Source organism: Synchiropus splendidus, chromosome 1, assembly GCF_027744825.2.
Source record: "Synchiropus splendidus isolate RoL2022-P1 chromosome 1, RoL_Sspl_1.0, whole genome shotgun sequence".
NCBI classification, from domain to species: Eukaryota; Metazoa; Chordata; class Actinopteri; order Syngnathiformes; family Callionymidae; genus Synchiropus; species Synchiropus splendidus.
In genome coordinates this window covers 1044928-1067015 of record NC_071334.1, presented here as the reverse complement: position 1 = coordinate 1067015, position 22088 = coordinate 1044928, and the positions used below count along the sequence as shown (strand labels likewise).

The following is a 22088-nucleotide window of genomic DNA, read 5'->3' as shown; positions in this document are numbered from 1 at the left end:
TTCTTCTTCAAGTGTTGGCGGACAAGCGAGCGGCCTTTGGCTGCGACACTGCCGCCTGCCGGCCACTCACGCTCTCAGCCAGCTTCATTGCCGTTGTCAGCGCAATGATGAACCAAAATAAATGAATGGAATAAAACATAAACGATAGTAAGAGACGTAAGGCTGTTCATGAATTCAACAGTGTGACGGCCGAGGGGAAGAAGCTGTTCCTGTGACTTGGATGGACCGTAGCCTCCTGCCAGAGGGAAGAGGAACAAACAGTCCACGTCCAGGGTGAGAAGGGTCAAAGGCTCTGATCCCACCTGCACGTCTCTGGGTCCTGAAGAGGTGGCAGGCTGCAACCATCACCTTCTCAGCAGAACGCACTGCTGAGAAGGTGATGGTTGCATCACCTTCTCAGCTGCAGCCACTCACTGACCCACCCACTCACTGGAAAGCTATAGGCTGGCTCCATTTTTTAAAGACCATTGATGAAATACCGTGAGAGCACAAAGCAAGCATAACTGTGACTGAAAACAACAAAATAAAAACGGAATCAAACACGTGGCGTGATGCGATCTTCTGAATATCTTGCTATGCAGGACGGACACCTGGTGGATGGCGAGTCCCAGGGCCCAGGGATAGACACCGCACTTCCAGGGTCCACGGGCCTGAAGACTCTGGCACAGTCCATGCTGAGCGATCAGATGCAGTTTGGTGGATGATGAGCAGGCGAGGTCCGTCCACAGACCGTCGCACCCTCACCTCATCCTTCACTGTTGCTGGAGTCAGCCCAACATGTCTCGTGTTCTGGAGTCGGCCCTCGTCTCATCTGTCCAATGAAACGTTGCCGGAAGGTAGAGGGCAGCTCACCGCGGTGGCCAGCCTCCCTTCCACAGAGTCGGGGCGCCCGAGGTTTAAACGGCCTGGATGACTCTGGGCGCCCCGCACGTGCCCGACAATCGCCGGTTGAAGTGGAGTGGCTGCAGGTGGTGATTTCGCCTCCATCGAAATATATTTCAGAGAGGAAAACAAACAAACAAAAGACTGGACAACCTCATGTGAATATGTATTAAGAGCCCTGATGTTTTCACAAGACTGGAGCGCAACAGTATATGTATGTTAAGGAACAACCTTGCCCACTAGATGGCAGCCACACTTCCTTCCAAAAAAGCCTGAAAGCCAACCAGAAGATCCGAGGTAGGCATACGCCACTGGGTCAGCATTCTACCGAAAAACTCACGATAGTGAAGATCCACTGGTGAGGCGTAAGATGCGAGATGGTTTCGTCATAACACTCCCAGCGTTTCCACACTCAAGCCACTCAGAACATCCATCATGCAGGGCTTCATTCGCTTGAAGCAAAGCAGAACCTCGGTGGGGGGTGCGCTCTCTCTCCCGTGCTCCTCCAGCAACTGCCTTCCAGCGTGTTTGTGGGGCGAAGAGGAGTCGAGTCCCTGGCCTGCCAGCGATCGTGAGCTCACCCCAGATGTCGAGTGCGTGTCCAGTGAGCACCTCACAGGAGCGGAGAGGAATGGAGACCTGCGTGGGAGGCAGAGCCCTGAGCTTCATGGAGCGTGTCTGAGCAGCGGCAGCAGGTGAAGAAGTGGCAGGCCACCATCGCAGGACAGACACCCCTCAACGTGTCGGATGAAGAATTCAGTCCCACTACAGGTTCCAATGAGATTCCGGAGGAAAGGTCCATCCGCTGAAAGATAGACAAGAAGAAATCCAAGAGCATTATAGTAAAATTTATTGTGTCCTGACACGAGGTCATAAGCCATTTCACACCTTTCAATCAAAACATTATGAAGCATTTCTCAATGTCCTTTTTTCTCATCCCAGCCACTGTTGGAGGAACACGTGGCACGTAGCCCCACCCACTGTTACACAAACAAACACGTCGTCATGCCACGAGAGGCGCGAGAGTTAAATTAACATGAGGACAGCAACACTGACATGATGGCAAACGACAACATCAAAGCATCATTGGTTCCTAGGAATATTACTGTCGAAGTCTACTGCCTTTACAGTTCAGAATCAGTCCATCTATAGTCTCTGCATTCTAAAACTTTGACAAGTGAAAATGACAAATATAAAGTTCCTGAAGCATCAGAAGGAAAGGAAGCCATCTGGAAGAAACCCCTCAAATAGACGCCATCCAAGTGTCCCAACAGTGTCACACATGCACAAGTCCCAGAGTCCCCTGCCTGAAGGTGGCTCGCCCAGGTCACCGCTTCCAGCCCGAGCCAGACACTCCCTGGGCTCGTCACTCGCCAGCACCACCGCTCGTTTGTCAGGAACACAGAAACCCGCACTCATCATGGCCACATGATGCACCTCCATCTTTCAAGCTTCCTGGAGGTCTCTCACACCCGACATGTTCGTCTTCCTCAACAGTCGAGCAGCAGAGCAGACGGGAAGCGGCGACGCGTCCACCAGTTCCTCGGCTTCACGTCACGTCACGTCTGCTGTGGTCCCGGTCCAAGAGGATGACCAGGGGCTGGAACAGGTTCAGATCACCGAGGCTTCACAGCTGCTCGTTCCTCTTGAAGTGAAAATCCCAAGCAACAGAGCACAGTAGGAGACGTGTCGGCACCGTCTCCCGGGAAACCCACCGGGTCAGTTCCAGAAACACAGGGTTTGGGAAGCTACTTTCAAAATCCATACAGACTGAAGACTCAACGACGACGAGGAGGAGGAGGAGGAGGAGGAGTATTGCTTTTCAAAATTCCACAGTCTCTGCCAGAAATTGCTGAAAATTCCATGACAAACAAAAGACATCTTGGCTCCAGGCGAGTTCTCTCAGTGGGATTCTCCGTTGACGGAGCTTCCTTCGCCGCGCGGCGAGGACGAGCAGGAAAGACCCTTCTCTGTGGCTTCCGAACTGGACCCATTTTGGCTGTGGTGGTCAGCGACGAGGGCGGAGCTGGAGGAGGAGGCGGTCGTGGACGCCGGCTTGGTCTTCTCCTTAAAGTCTGTGATGATGACCGTCAGGTCCCCGACAGTCACCTCCAGGTGCTGCGCACTGCTGCGGTCGATGTTCTTTAACCGGGGCCTGGAACACAGAGCAAGCGTGAGCTTACCACATGCTGAAGTGTGAGGGCACCACGTTCCCGCGGGTTTAAGAAAGGAGCCGGCACCATGTGCTGGCCTGGTGAGGTCACGTGGTCTGGCCACTGCAGCGCTTGCGTCTCAGCACGGACACTGCGCCAGGCTGCCCGCTGCTTCACACGCTTCACTAATGCACATTGGTTTGGCTGTGAATTTTCCTGCCTCCAGACGCCACCGGCACCAAGCTTTGAAGAACTTTGGAATGACAAACACTTGAAGTCTTTTTGCGCATGTGGGAGTGGATGACTGGGCTTGAGATCGAGTCCGTCTTTGGTTACCTCATCTTCTTGTGACTGTTCTTCTTCAACGGGCCTTCCTTGTCGCTCCGCTCTCGTTCCAATTTCTCCTTCTTCTCCTTCTTGGGTTGTGGGGGCAAGACAAACTGCTGCGTGACCTGCTGCTGGGTGACGACTTGGGAGACAGGACGAGGCTTTCTGCACCAGAAAAGAGGGAAAGAGCAGGCATGAACTTATCCAGCAGGTGGAGCTATTCACCACTGCATGACAGATGAAACCCGAGGCATCAGGAACAGAGAGTCCAGTGTAAAACATCCCAGCCCCTGCTGCAGGCTGGAGCTGAGGAGAGGGGGCGCCCCAAAAACAACACCGCATTGGCAGTCCTCCTCCTGAAACCGGGGCTGACCACGGCCAACAGGGGTCACCTGCCGCAGCGACGGACCAGCGACATGCTGCCGCTGCACTGACCAAACTGTCCACTCACGTCAGCTGACAGGAAGCCTGTCGTCGCCCCGGACTCAGTCCATAAGGTCGGAAGCTCAAAGCCCGTTCAGCGGCGCACACTTTGGCTCTAAATGAAAACATGGCTCTTCTGAAGTACATTTTTGAGCAGCTGCAAATCAAAGCAATAAGGCGTCCGCTGTCTGACCAGGAGGTTGCATGGTAGCAAGTAGCATGACACCTGTGTCCTCCACTCCTTCATTTGAACTTCCATTTGCTCATTCAAAAGGTTCACAACATCTGACATCAGACACCTGCTGCGACGTCTACGCCACTTGTCCTGGATCCAGGGCGGTACCACCCGGGACCCGAGGCCAGCACCATTCTGAGGACAATAATCCCGATTCTTAGAACTGATAATGTGATTGTTTTGATGAAGGTCACGGCACCAACTCCAAGATGGTAGCCCTCGGTCCCTGAGGCAAGAGGTCCCTCTTGTGGTCATCAGGGAAACACGCAGTCTGTGGGCACTTGATACACAGATGTTGACCGCATCTTTCTTCCAAAGCCTGTGGGTCGTTGACCTGGCGCGTCGTGAGGGGAGCGTGCTGGGGGCGGGGCTGTGAGCGCCTCGTTTCCAAATCCCAGCGAAAAGACTGGCTTCTATCCTGGCACCATCTCTCCAATCACTACATCCATTTTCATGAAAAATGAAATCTGACACACGGCGGCTGAATGTTTGTTTTCACGCTTTATCATGCAGGCTGAGACGGACCCAAACAGTGACAGTAACGGACGGTCGAGCAGCACCAAGCTAGTTTTCCTAGACTCCTCACTAAAGCCAGGCGCGTGACTCCACATCTGCTGGTCCAACACATTACATTTGACACTTTGGTTTCTGACCAAAATTCCCACTCCAAGCACCATTCGGAGACTGGTGCCAAGAAACCAAGAGAGAGAGAGAGAGAGGGAGGGAGGGAGGGAGGGAGGGAGGGACTGCGCCAATCTCCAATCCCTGTTAAAAAAAAGAAAGAAAATGGCAGCTGCACCCCACAACGCATTTCTTTCAGAGACTTGTTAGCAGCGCAAAGCATCGCTTGTGCACACAACTTGTGTACAACAGCGAATGTTGACGTTTGCTTCAAAACTGTAGTGGGTAGGGACGCGTCAATCACGAGGGTCCGATATCGTTGTGAACTGCCTTGGTCTGCAATGACCCCACACAGCGATCACAGCACCCTGATGAAGCCCACTGGGTAGCAGCTTGTCCGCCGAGGAGGTCTTTTCGATCTGTCATTAGAAGTTAGCATCCAGCAGCACGAGCACGGGCGCAGGGAAGCGCCTTCCAAAGAAACACGCCATTTAAAGGGCCAGCACTTGAGGGAGCACAGCAGAGAGTTTTCTGGGCTCATGAAAGTGAGAGCGCTGCAGGAACACTGAGCAACCATTGGCGTTGTGAGCGTGACGCTTCAGAAAAGCTAAGCCAATTGGCCAAAAAAGAAGTATTTCACCGAGCGACATGACCAGTCTTTCTCAAGTGTTGCTTACGCAGAGGCGGAAACGACCAAATCCGTCTGCGTTTTGCAGTCAAACTGCAGAGTCTCGCGTCCAATTCAATGCTGTTCCTCCTTGGAGAGGGATATGTGCCTGAATTAAAATGGTTTCATTTCCAGTGAGTGTTCTGTGTTCATATTCGTAATAAGCTGAACGGTTTCTGGAGACACCAATCTGCAGTGCGCCGCTATTGTTGTCAACTTTTGTTGACTTGGCAACTTGCGAGTCGAGATCTGAGGGCAACAGGGCCGTGACATCACCTTATTCAAATAGATCCCAATCCACTGTCCTGAGCTGCTTCTCAAATGTCTATCAGACACAGAGACTGAGAACCAAAAGCCAATCCGACACAAGTGACTGTCTTCGTGCGGATGGGGGTCTTCAACATGTCGGAGCTGAAGATGCACAGGTCGTCACTGACTAGGAAGCAACTAGGAAGGATGAGAGTGGAGCGTTAGGGGATTCATGTTGCAGATCCCATGAAGCTGCTCCATGCATGAGCCTGCGTTGGACTCACATTATGATATTTTAAACCTTCATACTTGCAAGCGTGTTTCCTCTTGTTTTTCGGGTCTGCACACCAGACATACGCGACAGAGAAGGGCATCGTGTCCTCTCTGAAAACTGGTACAATGTTTTGGAGCAGGTCAATCACGTCAGCCAGCTGCTCCCAAGTCCAAATGTTTCCACTCTCAGGCCAGAAACAGAGAGTACCTTCAGGCTCGCCTCCTGCCAAACCCAGATCTAGATTTAGACCCCACCCTGCTGAGAAGAGGCATCATCCTGAGCCCAGGGACTGAGGAAGCCCGGGTGACAGGTGTGACCTTCCTGGCTCTCTCTTCTGCATGAAGCAGACAAGGAAAGGAAAGCTCCATGAGCAGCACAACAACCTGACAATGGCCTTGATGCAAACGACTTGAGATCAATTCATCATCTCGCTGGACTTTTCCAGACCATGTTGCCACATGAATCCAGTGAGAACCGGCTGGATGGTCTGTACCCGGAGCTGGCGGCCGAGTTACAAAACACCGTTTGGTTCCATCATGTTTGGTTGAGATCGCTCACCACGTCTGGCAAACTCATCTGACCAAGCTGCTTCGACAGCATTCCCTCGGCATGGCATGCATCATGGCTACTTCTCTGTGGTTCAGGTGACTCGGGCCACGTTGGACACTGCGTCTGCAGCAACTGGAGTGAGAGATAAAACACGGACCTGGAGCTCTGGCTCTCTAGGCTCATGCATGAAATCAACATGCTGCTGAACACGCGGCCCGGCTGCCAGCTCTCAGTCTCGCCGTCGTTCCTCAGTCTACACCAGCAATTTCCATGTCAGTTGGAACCAGAGCTGGAGCTCGAGGAGGGAGGGAGCCCGCGCTGTGTGTTGACGCTTCAAACGCCCCCGGGTCATGTAACTAAAGGTAAACTACAGTTCCTGTTGTTGAGGTATTACCTACAACAGTGCAGGACTTGCATGTCTGCCTGCTTTATATAATGCAATTCATGTTTCACCAAAGCCGGACACACGGCTGATCCAAGTCTGCACAACCCAGAGTTTCCCGTTTGGGGCTTGACGGCTAGTTTTGTCAACCGAGGACGATGAAAGCCCTGATGGATGGAAGGCAGATCACATGACTGTCCGTGGCGACACGTGAAACCAAGAGTGGCTCCTGCTCACTGGAGATGAATCCATCACCAAGGTGAGCACATGAACGAGTCAGTGTTCATGAGAGAAAGCCAGGGCCCCTCCTCACGGCAACCCACCCGGCACTCGTCTGCATGCACGCCGCGTGCACAGATTCTGCCTCACCGCGGAGCGAGAAGCTCATGCTTCAGGACAGAACTCCCACCAGGCCAAAGGCCATGACTCCAAGTGGAGACATCAAGCGTGGAGGACGGCGGTTTAACCCAGGACTCTCCGAAAGAAACACCTCGCTGCTAGTGCGACTCCACCTGCCGCCCACACACCTGGAGAGGCAACTCAGCCAAACAGTGTGCTCTCCCCGGTCGGCTGGCCAGAGGTGCTGCCGTGAGCACACGAAACGCCACCATCTTGACTTCGGAGCTCAGGATCCGCTTTGTTGCCGAGTATCTTTTAACATACAGGGAATTTGTCTCCGGCCGATGGTGACTCACAGTGGGCCATAGAAGACTATATAGGTCACCACCACCACGCCACCTCACTGAGATGGTGACCTCTCCTGCCTTTGACTTCCATCAGTTGAACAACTGCCATGACCGGCCCCTCGGTGCCCTGGCTTCCCTGTCACGGTTCAGCATGCATTCACTCTTCACGCACGTCCCGAGAAGGTGTCCCTCGGCTCCACACGGTGGTCAGAAACAGTGAGGGCTGGTTTCATGGGGAGACATGAGAGACGCGGACACCGAGCCACGGGGCTCTGTCCACGCTCTTCGGACGGCGCGGCAAACGTTACAGCGGGGTCAGGAGCCGATCTTCGAACTCGGGTGACACATGCCAACAAAATGTGCGCATCCTTACCTTGTTGACGTCCCCTTTCTGACGTCACACATCATGCACTTGAACGCCTCCGCCGTGTTCTTGTACGTGCACACGCTGCAGTCCCAGAATCCCTCGTCTGAGGGCTTCGGTTGACGCTTCGGCCTAAACGAACAATGCAGCGGTCAGTACGCAGCGTGGAAGCCGAGCAGGAGCAGGAAGTCGACGGCGATCGTCGGAAGAGGCGACAATGGAAGGACAACGAGGTTTCATGCGCGCGCGCGAACGCACGCACGCACGCACGCACGCACACACAACACGCCGCGAAGAAAGCCGTCCTTATCCGGCGGCCCCGGCCCGGACTGACTCGGTTCTCACCTTGTGGGACTCCTCTTGTCGCCCATGCCAGAACAGCTTCCACTGGGCTTCGGGGATGGGTTCGAACCGGCGGTATTCTCCGAGCTTTTCACTAAAAAAAAGACGCGACGCGCCTGTGCCGCTCCAGCTGTCGTGGAAACTCCGCTTGGGAGGTGGTCACGTGTCGCGACTCCGCCAATCAAGCGGCTCGTTACTTCCCGAGGCTGACATTCCTCATGATGAGTCCATGGCGCGTTCAGGTGCTGTGCGTAAACGCGGATGTCGTGGCGATCAAGACGTTGCTCGCTGCGTTTCGTCGCTCTTTGACCTCTCGAGTACAGAGGTCCAGCCACCTGCGACGTATTTGCACGCCAGCTGACCCGTGGTGGTTTTTCGAGTCTAACCCCGGTAGTTGCAAATGTTTTGTGCTTTAGACACGTCAGGCATAGAGACCATATATCTATCTCCATGATGAAGTTCACACGTGCACCAGCCGCATATTATCAATCATTCTACAGTGTCTTGCTTGAGGCCGACTATAGCCGCCAGGAGCAGTCAGCAGAGTTTCGGCGTCGTGACTGGTTATTACTCCCTAGCTTTGTCTCCAAACTGTCCCTCAGATGTGCTGGTTCCTTCCCATGAAACCCTGAGCATCTCCAAATATGCCTCCCGTGTCCCCGCTCCTGGCAGCTCTCCCTACTGGCCCCTCGGGCAGGACCGCGTGGGTGCAGGCTTCTGTTCCGATCCTGCAAGCACATGGAGCTGAGCCCATCAGCAGACTGACCAGTGAACGCAGCCTTCAGACACCTGATGGGATGGACCGAAAAGCTGCACCCACTTGGGCCGTTTGGGATTCATTCTGACACCAGTGGCCCGGAGCATCTCTTTCACCGCCGCTCTCCCGTCACTGGTCAGACCTGACATTTGCTCCAGACCTGTTCCACCCTGCCTGCACTCTCCTCTTCACCTCGTTTGTCCTGCCTTTAGCTGCAGCCTGCTATTTTCAGAAACGGACATTTCACACTCTCCGCTTCCGAAAATAACTCTCGCCAACAGAGAACGTTGAATTCTCTGTTGGCGTCTAAACAGAGGCGTTTTTGTCTGTCTGTGAACATCGCGGGCTCTGTCTGATCGGGTCCCTGTCTTCACTCTGCACGACGGAGCCCGAATGTCTGAAGTCATCTTTCGCCACTTGCCTCATCTCCACCCGCTCATCTGACATGGGTCACAGGCTTCAGCTGCCGTGCTCCTCACCACTGTAAACTTGTGTCCTGTACCTGTGTTAGACTAAAGAGGACCCTGTCTGGGGGACGACCTCGTATTGAAAGACACCAAAGTAACCCCAGAAGGCCTGGCCCAGAGCTGCAGCCTGCGTCAGAATGTGTGGCAAAACAAATCTGTTTTTGTTGGACTCTTTGCTTTTCACGACAAAATCATCGACACTACGTCATTTGGGAGTCTCTTTGTACTTTGGATCAGTCACACATTTTATTAGAAAACACTTGTGGTCCTGGTTCAACAGTGGAAAAATCCCCTGTATAAGCAGAATGCAGTCCAACTTCAAAAAAGGGGCGGGTTCATATTTCCTTTAGTCGCTGACTTCCTCTTCATCGCTGAAGTATGCGCTCTTTTTGATCCTGGGTTTCCTGGGGTCTGAAGACGAGGACGAGGATGGGCCACCTTCAGCCTGAGACGCGACTGCAGTCTTCCTTCTTCTATCCTCCTCTTCCTCGATTCGAGCTTGCTACAGAAACACACCACACTCACTGGCGCAAACATCCGACCGGAACCAGCTAGGAATCCACTTTTCCCACTCACTTGAAAAGCAATGGCTTGACTCAAACTGTCCAGCGCCGGATCCTCTCCTTCCGCCTCACTGTCCTCCTCTTCTTCGCTGAACACAAAGCTCAGTGAAACATTGCAGGCGCCTTCATCACAACAGCTCCTTGACATGGAAGCATGCAGAGCCATGTGGAGGTGTGGGGATGAGGGATGACAGGGAGGGACTGGAGTGGAGGATGGAGAGAGGGAAACGGAGGAGGACGACAGAGAGAGGTGAAGGGAAGTGAATTGTGGCGAGTCTGGTCATGGGCCCAGCAGTCTGAGACCTGGCACGCTTGACTCGTTTGTTTGACATTGTTTATCAGTGAGACTTTGGTCCTGTTGTACTTCAGGATCCACCACCGCACAGAGAAGCCTTCACTGCGCCGGTCCACCTGGATTCCAGCCGTGTAAATGTGACATATTCCAACAGGACGTTTATACTCACACTTGATCTGCCTGCTGACTCTTCTTCCTCTTTTTCTTGTCCTTCTTCTTGGGCTGCTCTCTCTCGCCGAGCATGTTGTTGGGGCAGGCGTAGCTCAGATGTCCCGTCTCCTGTAGTGTTGACGGCCAGTCAGGCACCGCGGCAGGACGCGCGGTCTGTCGCTCACTCACCCCGCACTCGTAACACTTGGATTTGTCCGTGTAGTTCCTCCTCCTGATGAACTCGGCAGCCCGTCCGTTGTCGATGGCTATGCTGGCTTTCACCGTCCTGCCAAACAACTGCGGGACACCGTCCGTGAGCACTGCAGACCCAGCGAGAGCCGGGCGGCTGCGCTCACCTGCTTGTTGTTGACGGCCCGAGCGCAGGCGTGTGCGGACTCTTTCTCCAGGAACAGCACGAACGCCACGCCTCTGCTGCGGTGCGTGTGTTTGTCCTTGACAATAGTGACCCTGGAATCACAGCGGCCGTTGGAAAAGACGGTCAGGCCAAGCGTCCCGTCAGCAGTACTCACTTGACAACTTGTCCATATTTGGTGAAGAGCTGTGGAGATGGACAGGCAGCGGTGGGTTTACTCGGGTTCAGCAGGGCGTCCCGCTCTCGACACGCCAGCGGACGTTACCTTGTGCAGGTCGTTGTTGGTGAGGGAGAAAGGCAGGTTGGAAACATAGACGGTGCTTTTACTCGGAGCCAAACCGCCGCTCATTCTGAGGCCTGAAACACGCCGCTCCTGCAACACACGGCCAGAGAAACTCAGCCCTCAGCTGTCGACAGAAGGCTAGGCGGCGACGCTCGCCATGTCCTCCTCCTGGTGGTGAGCAAGTGTCTTGGCGGGCGGCAGCTTTACCGCCGCCTACTGGATGGGATGCAGGTGAGCGTCCCTGGCTCATTCACCACTCTTACGAATCAGTCGAAAAACAGGCGCATTTCAACCACGACCAACCTGACGTGCGTCTCCAGACGGCCCTCCTGTGGATGGCGATCCGTGTCGTCGTTTCACACTTCCCACAATGCACTGCGCTGTGCTCCGCTGCTGCTCGCGTCACGCCGGGCTCAGCACAAGAGCTAAAGCTAAGCTAACGAACACCCGCGGTGCTCGGTCTGCGTCTGGTGTGTGTGTGTGTGTTGAAATGCGCCACGTGTTTGAACCGAAAGTCACGAAGAGACTAGTTCAAGCGGTGCCCCCTCATTAGTTGCTATCTCTCTGCCTTCGTGTCGGTTTCTCGTCCGAGGCTTCAGTGGGTTTGACGCCGCTCCGGACACCTGGTCCTGCTCCCGTCAGAAGAAGGTGTGAAAGCCTCTTCTGTCCTTCCGACGAGGCGCGTCCGTGCGAAGAGGCCGTGCAAGCAAGTGAGTGCACCGGTGTCGTTGACTGAGGACAGGAGCGCTGAATGTGAGCTGGGCGCTTCAGGTGTTTCCTCGTACCGAGTGCAGCTCTGTCTGTGGCCATGAAACCTGTGCTCTTTCACAGTGACCTACAGAAGAGACAGAAACCTGCGAAACATGTACGAGGAGCGGTTTCCTGACCGGGTGGTGAGTCTGCTGGTCGAGCTCCTTCTTGAGACCCCACTGGCCCGTCTTCAATCCTTCTCAGGGTCCCTATCCCCGGGGCTCGCAGCCGCCGGAGCGGAGGGTTCCGTTCGGCAGGCAGGATGACTACAACCATGGCGCCGGCTATGACGCTGGCCCCCGCTTCTTCACGGAGGGCGGCGACCTGCGGAACTACCATGCTGATGAGCAGAGGGGTTACCATGGTGACAGCCATCATTTCCCCCTTGATAGAAGGGGCGCTCCACCACCACTGCGACGGGTGAGTTTGGCACGTACGTGTCCGGGTGACGTCCGGCTGTTGAGCGGCACTTGAAGTGATGGATGTTGTGGCACTGTCGTCGGCTGGCGATTGTCTTGTTCCAGCCCGTCATTGGCCGTCACACGCGCTGTCTTTCAGTGATACAGATGTTGGGCGTGCAGAAGAAAGTGTCGTCTTCTCAATGTCAAAGTTTCAGAGAAGCCCCATCGCTTCTTCAAGTCAGTGGGCTGTCGTGGTTGTTTGAGTTTGGCTCATGAAGATGAAGTCCATCGGGGCCATTGTTTGACTGCCCGGCTCTGGAGCTTCACAAGCTGCCGTCAGACAGTGACGCCGTGTTTCGCCGACTTGACTACATCTTCACAGTGCACTTCACAGTGTCATTTTGACGTGGAGGTTGACTCCAAGAAAGAGATTGGAAGTGTCAATGTTTCTGGATCAATCTGCACATGCCTACATTTCGAGCTCTTGACGGTCACTGGATGGAGTGGATCAGAGAACCACATGTGCTCATTCTCAACATTCGCTGGATGTAGTTTTTCGCTTTTGACTCAATGAATTATTATGTTGTTCTCGGAAAAAGGGCTTGTTTGTCCCCAAACTTGCTGAAACCAATTCAAATGAGTTCGGCATCTTTCTCAGCATAAGTGACTTTTGTTTTCCCATGACACCCGCCCAACACGGGCGAGTCGGTCATGGTGCACACACACCTGGCACACGCAGTGTTCCACAGGTCACCACTGTGTTTTCGTGATATTCAGGAATGGAGGCATTGAGCTGAGTCTGTCCTTCACCGTGTGTTCCAGGAGGACTATCCCTATCGAGGACCCAGAGAAGACCCGCATGCAGGCAGGCCCATGGATTTTGGGTAATGTATCCGGGGAGACGCATCGAGCCAGCTCAGAAAGCTGCGGCTCACTGCGGGGGTCACACTAGCGCTGTCACTCGGACTGTGTGGCACTGTCTTTTATGTACAAAGTCAAATGAGTTTAGTTTGAGGTCAGTCACGGATCTTTCTGTCGGAGGCTGCAGACACCTCCGCACTGGAGGAACTCTTGGTTTTCAAGGATTCAGTAGTTCTCCCAAGCGCTCGCCCATCTGAGCTGCACCCACCGGGTTTTTGCCTGCTCCGCCGCTGCTCAGTTGCTCCTTTAGTTTAGCCTCTGACTGGCTTCAGTATTTGAGCCTGTCAGCAGTGTGTGTGTTCGTCTGGATTACAACCACTTCACCACCATCTGTGAGTTCCAGGATGAAAGCTGATATTGAACATCAATAACACTTGAACTCTACGGCCTTCGACTGTAAACCACAGAACAAAGTGGCATGAAAACTGTCAGGAATTGGTGTCCGAAACCTTGAGCTGAGATCCGCTATGTGACGTCAGTTATGGACGAGCCATTGAAAATGGCCATGAATAGACACACCATGTTGATTTTTAAGATGAAAGACTGCGCAGTCAGAATAACTCCCGTGTCACGTATTTAATCCCCTTTTGTGATAGTCACTCTTGATGGAAGCATGTGCTTCCAATGGCAACACAATTTGACTGTAATGAAAAGTGGAGTGGTTTGTCCACTTGGGAGCATGTGGAGGACCCTGCTCCCTCCTCGCTCCCACGTGCTCTCTGAACTAAAGCTGCATGACCCTCCACAGCCGTGCTCCGCCCCCTAGTCACAGTCTGAGGAACTACACTGCATCTCGATTGGCGCCCGAGAGTGAAGAAAATCTGACGCCGGCTATCTTCACTGCAGGGGGCGGGTGAGTTGGACATGAAAGCTGCAGAGCGCCACCCCAGCCACTGTCTGACAGTCTTTTCTTCTGATGGACAGAAGGAAGCCCGGCCCCGCCTCCTCCTACAGAGAGCGCTCTCCGTGCCGCCGCGACGGCGTCCGCTCGCCCCACAGTCGCTCGGGTTCTAGCGTCAGCAGCAGAGGGTACTCGCCAGATCGGGCCAAAGCCGCGTCACTTCCTGTTCAGCCAAGTAGGTAGAGCATGAGGGCCCCTTCTCCGGGCCGCTCCGCTGCTGTGTCCCTGGCGGGGCACCAGCAGGCTGGGCCAAGTCCTCAGAATGATGGCGATATATCAACCCTGCTGCACTGGTTTCCCTGCTGTGACGTCATCTAAACCCGGCCCTGTGTGTTGGACAGATAAAATCCCAGGACTTTCCAGAGAGTCTTCTCCTCTCAGCTCCGTCTCAGTCAAGGTGAGTTGCATGTGGCGTGAGGTGACTCTCCCCCTCAGTGTTACCGGTTCCTTCTGCTGGTCACGCGGCACCATTGGAAAATTGCTGTGGAACCGCTGTCGTCTGTGACATCTGAGGACCAATGCAAACCCAGATTCCAAAGAGAAATGTTGACTGTGATAAAGCTGATGCGGCGTCTGTGCGCGAGACAAGGCATCCGCCGCACCGACTGAAGAGCCAGAGCCAGAAGCCTCTGTCAGGTCACTGCAGGTGGATCCAGCTGAAGATGAGCTCCAGGATCAGAGGAGAAACGTCGACAACAGCTGGGTGCAAGGAAGCCTGATCTTCTCTCCAGAAGATGAAGAGCCTCACCAGAACCAGGTGAAGCCAGTTGAACAAACGAGGGACAAGGGGCGACCATCCGCGTTTGGCAGACAACAGGTCGCGATAGCAAGCTCTCCAAGACGCAGAGGAGATAGCAGAAACGTGGCTGAGGAGGCGTCAGCACTGGAGCCAGTCAGTCCCATGTCACAACGTGATGAGAGGCCTGTGTGTGTGTGTGTCAACTAAAGCAGATATCTGTCGTTGCTCTCCCTGGATCCTGCTCATGTCGCTGGACTCTGACGTGGGAAAGAAAGCTGCTCGACACTGGTCATGCTTTTGAAGGGAACCAGCCGGGGCCGAGCCTCTCTCCAACCTGTGCTGTGTTTTCAGGAAGAGAACCAGCCCACGCCGGAGAAAGAAGAGCAGACGTCTGCCAACGCAGAGGAGAGTCAGAAGCCAGCGGAGGCGTTTGACTGCCAGAGAGCTGCGGTGATAGCCGCCAAGGCCAAAGAAATCGAAGAGGTAGGCTCAAGCTTCAAGCACTGAGAGTTTACAAGCAGTCCAGCATGTCGCGGCGCCATGCCGTGGCAAGTGGTGTCCGGAGGGTCCCCACAGGGAGAGAAGTCAGGAGCTGTGTGGGCTTCCTGGCCTTCTCTGACTTGCAGCCCTGTTAAACATCTGACTGCAGGAGGAAGGGTGTGAAGAGCTGAGAGAAAGCACGCGACACAAATCACACTAGAAACTGTTCCATGACTTGGGTGGAAGCAGCCTCTCTTCAGAAGTGGGCTTTACCTTTGGACGTTCCCCTTCCAGATCTTCCAAAAGGACTGCGAGGTGTTCGGGATGGTGGTGAACATGTTGGTGGTCAAAGACCCAAACCTGGAGACGCAGCTGCAGGTCCCGCTGAGGGAGAGCCTGGGAGAAATCCGCGAGCGCTGCCTGAACGACCTCAAGCGTTTCATCGCTGAGCTGGACAGAGCGCCGTGGCCCTCGGAGGGGCCGCTCTGTGACGCGTTCACCGCCGGCCACTGAGGCCAAAGCGCTCACCTCTTCCAGTGTGGGATTTCTGACAAAAGCAAAGGTTTTCTGCTCCTCAAGTGTTCCGAGGGAAGGCCAGTGTGATGTGCAAATCTCATGTTGAACTGTGGGTGGCGCTAGTTCGGTCGAGCAGCTGAGCCGTTTCTTTGCTCGATCGTACGACTTTTGGCAGTTGACCATCCATGAGCTTTTTTCTCTCTCCTGGAAGTGGCCGTCCAAACGTGACCAGACTCTGAGTGCGGGGCCAATGCTGGGTCGCCCGCTGCCGTTTTTCACGATGAATCAATAAATGTGTCTTCTGCTGTGCGTAATGGTCGACGAAGAAGTGCATTCTGATTCTGCGGAAGTGGCAAACCACAGCATGAACCGCAACATGGAACCCCTGCTCGACGGTCTCCCGGGAGGAAGCCTCTGGTGCAGTCCAGACCTCCTCCTCCAGCTGCTCTGTTGAGAGAGGACTGTGATCGGACCCCTGGGGGGCCGACCCTGCTCCTCCACACTGCACTGAGGACCCATGAGAAGAGTGCTGTCGGACCAAGCACCTCCGCAGTGTTCGCTGTGGCCTGTCACTCATGGGATGCTTCAGGATATCCACCCTCAATCCATTCTCTTCGTTCAGCTCCACTGTCTGGGGCGGCCTGGACTGTGATGAGGGAACCATCACCTGCACTTCAGCCTCCGCTTGTGGCCATGGCTTTCTCCACAGCTTTGTCTGTTGTGGGCTTCAAAGACCCGCAATGAAGGGATGAATCGAAGCCCCCGGCGCTCGTCCATTGTCTCGCAGTGACTGGAAGCCGCTGCAGCAGAAGGGTGGGCCATTTGTCATGATGTAGCGCCGTGGCACACATGGTACCAGTGATGGCCCTCTGCCTCTGTCACTCCTCTGCAAAGATGAGCTGGCCAGCACCAAAGTGACACGCCATGTGAGGCGGTTCGGCCACACCAGTGGGTGGGGTCAGACGGTTCCGGGCAGGTGGCACAGGGGTGCCGGCAGAGAGCCGGGCCAGCTCTCCGCCGCACTGCCACAGGAGGAAGCGTCTGCACGGTTCGGGGCAGGACTGTGGCTACACCGCGTCCCAGCACCTCCCTCTTCCTCTGGCAGCTGGAGAGGACCAACTCTGTCTTCTGCTCCTCTCTGGAGCCCTGCAGCAGCAGCAGCAGGCTCCACGTCTGAGCCTCCATCCAGTGAAAGACAGCCCACTGCTGGGGCCCCACTTCTCTCCTGCTGGAGCTTCACACTTAGACGTCAGGGTCTGAGTCGACCTCTGACTTTTTGTGGAGAGCTGTACCCGAACAACCAGAACCCTGGAAAACAATGGCACACGCAGCATTCAGACCAAAGGCGTGTGGGATGAGTCTGTCGCTGTCTCTCTCTCTCCCTCTCTCTCTCCCTCTCTCTCTCTCTCCCTCCTCTGTCTCTCTCCCTCTCTCTCTCTCCCTCCTCTCTCTCTCTCTCTCCCTCCCTCTCTCACACACACACACACATTTGTATTTGTATCCTTGTCAGGACATCGTCCCTTTCCCCAGCCTCTGAACCGAAGAGTCAGAATGACCCAATTATTTTGACCTCTTCACCCTCAAATTGAGGAAGGAAGTGTTTTAGTCGACAGTTGGTCCCCACAAGTGAGGATCAGCCGGTGACAGAGAGAGAGAAGACAGAAGTGGGTAGTTTCCACCCTTTCCCCAGCCTCACCCCCTAAACACATGACTAACCTGAGCCAGACTAGAACCCGGCGTGCACGGTCAGGGCCGAGGTGGTGAGTGGAAGCGGGAGGCAGATGAATGTGCGTCCCTCACCGGAGCTGAACACGGAGGCCGGCTGGAGTTTCCCGTCCAAAGCAGTCAGGCGTCTCACCTGTCTGAGACGGCGCCCGAGCGTCACCTGTGGGCTTTGACTGACTTGGAGCTGCAGCCGTGAGACCCCTGCACCGCACCTGTCACCAGACCAAGCAGGGTCTCCAGCGTCCTGTGGCACCTGGGGCGAGTCACCGGAGCCGAAACACGCGCGGCTCTTTCATGGCACAATCGACCATCCACCCACTGGTGACACAAGCCTCGACACAAAAGCTTTACTGTAAAAAAAAAAAAAAAAAAAAAAAGGCAAGGAAAGTCACGCGCCTAGAGGTCGCACTTCATGATCTCGCGCAGGCCAACTGTGGCATAGCAGGAGGAGTCCAGGTCAAAGTTCAGCACCAGAGTGGGCCCGCTAGCCTCGGCGCTCGGCTGCCCCTCCCCCTCCGCAGCGCTCTGCAGGCTGTAGCTCAGATTGCTCATGTTGGCCAGCAGGGGGCGATAGCAGCCAGGGAGATTCAGTTTGAGGCCAGCGATGCGGAAGGGACACTTCTCCAGTCCGTCCCTGGCCAGTCTCTCCCGGTACCAGGCGGCCATGATGTTGGTGGGGTACTTGACCGTGTTTCCAGCCATGGGGAGGAGAACCTGGAACAAAGGTGGAGCATCAGGGCGTGAGCTCGGGCAGCACGTGCAGCTCCGAGGCCTCACATGTCCGAGCGTGTACACGCCGTCCTCTTCCTCCTGACGAGTCACCACGTGGACCTGTGAAGATCACGTCCTGACCGTTTAGCGGCTCAAAGCTGCGGACGCAGATCCTGGAGCCGGCTTTACCTCGGCAGGCCCGGATCCCTCCGCTCCACTTGCCCCACGCCGAGTCCACACCAGGTCTCCCTCTCGTGCCCTGGGGCCCAAACAGAAGAGGCGCTGCGACGCCGCTTCGTTCCAAACTCTGAGGAGACAACCGGGTCCTGAGAACCTCTCCTTCGCCTGAGACCAGATGGAGGTCACCAGCGAGAGAGTCTCCTTTCATTAAGGAGGAGTCCGTTTGTTGAGGAGTCAGTTCAGTGTTTGATGGGGAGTCAGTTCAGTGACTGATGAGGAGTCAGTTCAGTGTTTGGTGAGGAGTCAGTTCAGTGACTGATGAGGAGTCAGTTCAGTGTTTGGTGAGGAGTCAGTTCAGTGACTGATGAGGAGGCTGTTCAGTGTTTGGTGAGGAGTCAGTTCAGTGACTGATGAGGAGGCTGTTCAGTGTTTGGTGAGGAGTCAGTTCAGTGACTGATGAGGAGTCAGTTCAGTGACTGATGAGGAGGCTGTTCAGTGACTGATGAAGAGGCTGTTCAGTGTTTGGTGAGGAGTCAGTTCAGTGACTGATGAGGAGTCAGTTCAGTGTTTGGTGAGGAGTCAGTTCAGTGACTGATGAGGAGGCTGTTCAGTGTTTGGTGAGGAGTCAGTTCAGTGACTGATGAGGAGGCTGTTCAGTGTTTGGTGAGGAGTCAGTTCAGTGACTGATGAGGAGTCAGTTCAGTGACTGATGAGGAGTCAGTTCAGTGACTGATGAGGAGGCTGTTCAGTGTTTGGTGAGGAGTCAGTTCAGTGACTGATGAGGAGGCTGTTCAGTGTTTGGTGAGGAGTCAGTTCAGTGACTGATGAGGAGGCTGTTCAGTGTTTGGTGAGGAGTCAGTTCAGTGACTGATGAGGAGGCTGTTCAGTGTTTGGTGAGGAGTCAGTTCAGTGACTGATGAGGAGTCAGTTCAGTGACTGATGAGGAGGCTGTTCAGTGACTGATGAAGAGGCTGTTCAGTGTTTGGTGAGGAGTCAGTTCAGTGACTGATGAGGAGGCTGTTCAGTGTTTGGTGAGGAGTCAGTTCAGTGACTGATGAGGAGGCTGTTCAGTGTTTGGTGAGGAGTCAGTTCAGTGACTGATGAGGAGTCAGTTCAGTGACTGATGAGGAGTCAGTTCAGTGACTGATGAGGAGGCTGTTCAGTGTTTGATGGGGAGTCAGACCTGCTGCAGTAGGCGTGAGGGTAGAAGAGCCGGGAGCTGTGAGGGAGGCTCAGCCAGGCCTGGGTGCAGCCCTCGGGGCCGGAGCCGTAGCGGTTGAGGGCCCTCAGCATCAGCCGCTCTCGCACCTTGGACAGAGGCATCAGCGCCAGCGTCTCTTTGGCGTCACCTGAGGAGAAGCGTGAAGCGTGACCACCGGCCTGCGGAGGAGGGAGTCTGCGACCCACCTGTCAGAAGGAAGTGTCTCTTGGCCTCGCCGGCCGGGTCGGCGCCCTCCTCTGGAGTGAAGAAAAGCCGCAGGGCGCCCACCTGTCTCGGGGGAGAGCCGCGGTGAGAACGGTCCTCCACCTCAGCCCAGCGCCGTGCCGCGCCGCAACACTCACCATGTCGTCGTGCAGCAGGGCCAGACCCACCCGGTCGGACTGGACGCTCCGAGCGCTTCCGAACCTCTGCGGACCGTAGTAGTTGACGAACCCTTGGGTCTGCAGGAGGACAGAAGAGATGAGGCGTCCCACCGCTCCAGCGGGACCAAAGGAAAGTGGGACCTTGACATTCTCCACAGCTTCCTCCACCAGTGGCGCCAGGCTGGCCAGCCTTCCGGCGGCCCGGCCCCCGTGCGGCCTCAGGTTCCGGACCACCAAGTGGAAGCGGTTTCCTCTGAGCCGGCCGAGTCTCAGCGGCTGGCTGACGGCGCGGACGTGCGACAGGACGAGTCCTCGCCTCTCCAGCTCTCCTCGCTTCTCCTCCAGCCTGGCGACGACACGGCCGTCAGACGCAGAGCTGGGGCGCCACTTGGGCGAGCACCACTGACCGCTGCGGGGACACCTTCTTCACCACCATGGACTGGAAGGTGACGGCTCGCTTGTCTTTGATGCCGGCGTAGGTGAAGTCCGAGGGCAGAACGCCCAGCGCGGCCGCCATGTGGCTGACGGCCTCCAGCGTCTCCAGGTTCTGCTTCTCCAGCGTGAAGGCTGCAAGCAGCAGAGCAGGAGCCGCAGAGCTTCTCCACCTTCTCTGAGACTCGCACTCACCTGTGTAGACCTCCTGGTCCCTGCGCTCGTCCTGGTCCCTGCGCTCGTCCAGGCTCCGCTTCCGGGCTCCTCCTCGCTGGCGCAGTCTGGCGCAGATGAAGGTTTGGTCCTGCTCGCCCAGGCTCTTGGTCTCCACCAGTTTCCCGAAGCGCCGGTGGAGGAAGTGGTGCACGGCAGTGCGGTGCTCCTTGCTGGCGTCGGGGTGGAAAGAGTAAGAAGAGTCCTGAACCTTGGCGTCGATGAACCTGAAGAAGTCCTCGGCTTCCGCCTCGCTGACCAGCTGAGACAGCGCCTTGTAGTCCGGGTCCTCCCTGACCCGGATCTCGGGCTGAGCGGTGACAGTCATGAGGAAGGGGAAGCGGTGTCGGACGGCTCTGTGCACGTTGGCTCGCTGGTACTTGTCGGAGAAGGAGCCCAGAGAAAGCTCTTTCTGGTCCAGCTCCTCATCCCGGAGGTTCACCACGAACTGCTCCAGCTGCTCACTGACAGACTGACCCAGAACCAGGCTGAGATCCAAGCTGCTGGGCGCCGGGTCCGACCTCCAGTCAGCAGACTGCGGCGCGTCCCCGGCTTCTTCACCGCGACCGGGTGCACCGGAGTCACACCGTGAAGCCGCCGCATCTGCGGTCACCGGAGCCCCGTGCGAGTCCATTTCTGTCACCACGAAGTCCCTGACGCGCTCCTTGATGGTGCCGCGGAAGCCTTGGTGCTGTGAGAGGAAGCAGCTCGGGATGTGGAGGCTGACGCGGTTCTGCTTCATCTTCTCTGGGGAAAGGAGTCAAACCAGTCACTGCTGGACGGCTTCAAATCACTGGCGATGACGTCGGCGGTTTGACGCAGAAACCAGTGGAAGCGAAGCCCATTCGGCCACGCGAGACCGGAACCACCTGAGGACCGAGTTGTCGCCTGTTTTGTTGTCGAGTGCACCGTCACGGCGCGGAAACAGAACCACGCGGAGGAGGCGAACGACGCTTCCTGGTCACGTGACGATGGCGCGTTCCTCTTAAAGGGAACGCTTCAAAAGCGCATGCGGACGCCGCGCCGATTCAAAACGATGAATCGGAAAAGGCGACGACTACCGGTGGGAAACACAGTGAGTGAGAAGCGCATCGTAAACACAACATGACGACAGGCGACTTCTGTCCAAGATAATGCCGACTCACGAGTCAGGAAGAAAGGAACCGTTCAAGATCATAAGACTGCTGGAGATGATCCACGCTCCAGACGAGGAGCTGCTGCTCGACGACAAGAAGAACAGGGAGGAGGGAACATGACGTCATGACAAACACATCACATGACTACAGCAACACACTGGAGAAAAGCGACTACTCCTCCAGATGTTCCCCTCTGCTCCTCCAGATGTTCCCTCTACTCCTCCAGATGTTCCCCTCTACTCCTCCAGATGTTCCCTCTACTCCTCCAGATGTTCCCCTCTACTCCTCCAGATGTTCCCCTCTACTCCTCCAGATGTTCCCTCTACTCCTCCAGATGTTCCCTCTGCTCCTCCAGAT

The 22088-nt window shown here is 55.5% G+C and overlaps 4 protein-coding genes across 10 annotated transcripts; 1 reads left to right on the top strand and 3 right to left on the bottom strand.

Annotated features, from left to right (window-relative positions):
- Positions 1 to 144: 144 nt before the first annotated feature.
- Positions 145 to 8326, bottom strand: yaf2 (YY1 associated factor 2). The gene is made up of 4 exons (XM_053853743.1): positions 8158 to 8326; positions 7822 to 7944; positions 3372 to 3527; positions 145 to 3037 (listed from the first exon to the last, which is right to left on the bottom strand). The coding sequence occupies exons 1-4, from the start codon at positions 8181 to 8183 to the stop codon at positions 2785 to 2787; spliced, it is 558 nt and encodes a 185-aa protein (XP_053709718.1). The 5' UTR covers positions 8184 to 8326; the 3' UTR covers positions 145 to 2784.
- pphln1 (periphilin 1) lies at positions 7906 to 16732 on the top strand. Its single transcript, XM_053853734.1, has 9 exons — positions 7906 to 11752; positions 11874 to 11935; positions 11997 to 12212; positions 13016 to 13077; positions 13863 to 13967; positions 14039 to 14190; positions 14357 to 14412; positions 15106 to 15237; positions 15529 to 16732. Coding segments are annotated over exons 1-9 (1005 nt in total). The 5' UTR covers positions 7906 to 11751; the 3' UTR covers positions 15748 to 16732.
- zcrb1 (zinc finger CCHC-type and RNA binding motif 1) lies at positions 9576 to 12054 on the bottom strand. 5 transcript variants are annotated; one of them, XM_053853741.1, is made up of 7 exons: positions 11025 to 12043; positions 10917 to 10945; positions 10743 to 10854; positions 10576 to 10683; positions 10406 to 10515; positions 9955 to 10030; positions 9578 to 9880 (listed from the first exon to the last, which is right to left on the bottom strand). In XM_053853741.1, the coding sequence occupies exons 1-7, from the start codon at positions 11106 to 11108 to the stop codon at positions 9725 to 9727; spliced, it is 675 nt and encodes a 224-aa protein (XP_053709716.1). In that variant the 5' UTR covers positions 11109 to 12043; the 3' UTR covers positions 9578 to 9724. The 5 variants fall into 5 exon arrangements, with proteins under 5 accessions (XP_053709713.1, XP_053709714.1, XP_053709712.1 ...); XM_053853738.1 differs by having other exon boundaries at positions 9576 to 10030; positions 10406 to 10683; positions 11025 to 11132; positions 11346 to 12054; XM_053853739.1 differs by having other exon boundaries at positions 9576 to 10030; positions 11025 to 12049.
- Positions 14269 to 22063, bottom strand: pus7l (pseudouridine synthase 7 like). Of its 3 annotated transcripts, XM_053853733.1 has the most exons (9): positions 20578 to 22057; positions 20358 to 20517; positions 20092 to 20296; positions 19930 to 20028; positions 19774 to 19855; positions 19550 to 19715; positions 18376 to 18493; positions 18253 to 18306; positions 14269 to 18189 (listed from the first exon to the last, which is right to left on the bottom strand). In XM_053853733.1, exons 1-9 carry the CDS (start codon positions 21335 to 21337, stop codon positions 17872 to 17874), a joined length of 1962 nt encoding a protein of 653 aa, XP_053709708.1. In that variant the 5' UTR covers positions 21338 to 22057; the 3' UTR covers positions 14269 to 17871. The 3 variants fall into 3 exon arrangements, with proteins under 3 accessions (XP_053709708.1, XP_053709707.1, XP_053709706.1); XM_053853732.1 differs by having other exon boundaries at positions 19930 to 20296; positions 20358 to 22059; XM_053853731.1 differs by having other exon boundaries at positions 14269 to 18306; positions 19930 to 20296; positions 20358 to 22063.
- Between the last annotated feature and the right edge of the window lie 25 nt (positions 22064 to 22088).

What these genes read in the sequence shown, in the direction of transcription:
- pphln1 (XM_053853734.1), top strand. An exon ending in TCAGCTCCGTCTCAGTCAAG is followed by an intron (nt 14,413 to 15,105) that starts GTGAGTTGCATG and finishes CTGTGTTTTCAG; the next exon opens with GAAGAGAACCAGCCCACGCC. An exon ending in AGGCCAAAGAAATCGAAGAG is followed by an intron (nt 15,238 to 15,528) that starts GTAGGCTCAAGC and finishes TTCCCCTTCCAG; the next exon opens with ATCTTCCAAAAGGACTGCGA.
- pus7l (XM_053853731.1), bottom strand. Translation starts at nt 21,337, where the DNA reads ATGAAGCAGAACCGCGTCAGCCTCCACATCCCGAGCTGCTTCCTCTCA. An exon ending in AAGAAGGTGTCCCCGCAGCG is followed by an intron (nt 20,297 to 20,357) that starts GTCAGTGGTGCT and finishes TGTCGTCGCCAG; the next exon opens with GCTGGAGGAGAAGCGAGGAG. An exon ending in AGGGATCCGGGCCTGCCGAG is followed by an intron (nt 18,307 to 18,375) that starts GTAAAGCCGGCT and finishes TGATCTTCACAG; the next exon opens with GTCCACGTGGTGACTCGTCA.
- yaf2 (XM_053853743.1), bottom strand. Translation starts at nt 8,183, where the DNA reads ATGGGCGACAAGAGGAGTCCCACAAG. An exon ending in AGAAAGGGGACGTCAACAAG is followed by an intron (nt 3,528 to 7,821) that starts GTAAGGATGCGC and finishes TTTCTGGTGCAG; the next exon opens with AAAGCCTCGTCCTGTCTCCC. An exon ending in AACAGTCACAAGAAGATGAG is followed by an intron (nt 3,038 to 3,371) that starts GTAACCAAAGAC and finishes TCTGTGTTCCAG; the next exon opens with GCCCCGGTTAAAGAACATCG.
- zcrb1 (XM_053853737.1), bottom strand. Translation starts at nt 11,108, where the DNA reads ATGAGCGGCGGTTTGGCTCCGAGTAAAAGCACCGTCTATGTTTCCAAC. An exon ending in AAATATGGACAAGTTGTCAA is followed by an intron (nt 10,855 to 10,916) that starts GTGAGTACTGCT and finishes CTGTGATTCCAG; the next exon opens with GGTCACTATTGTCAAGGACA. An exon ending in AGTCAGCAGGCAGATCAAGT is followed by an intron (nt 10,031 to 10,405) that starts GTGAGTATAAAC and finishes CTTTGTGTTCAG; the next exon opens with CGAAGAAGAGGAGGACAGTG.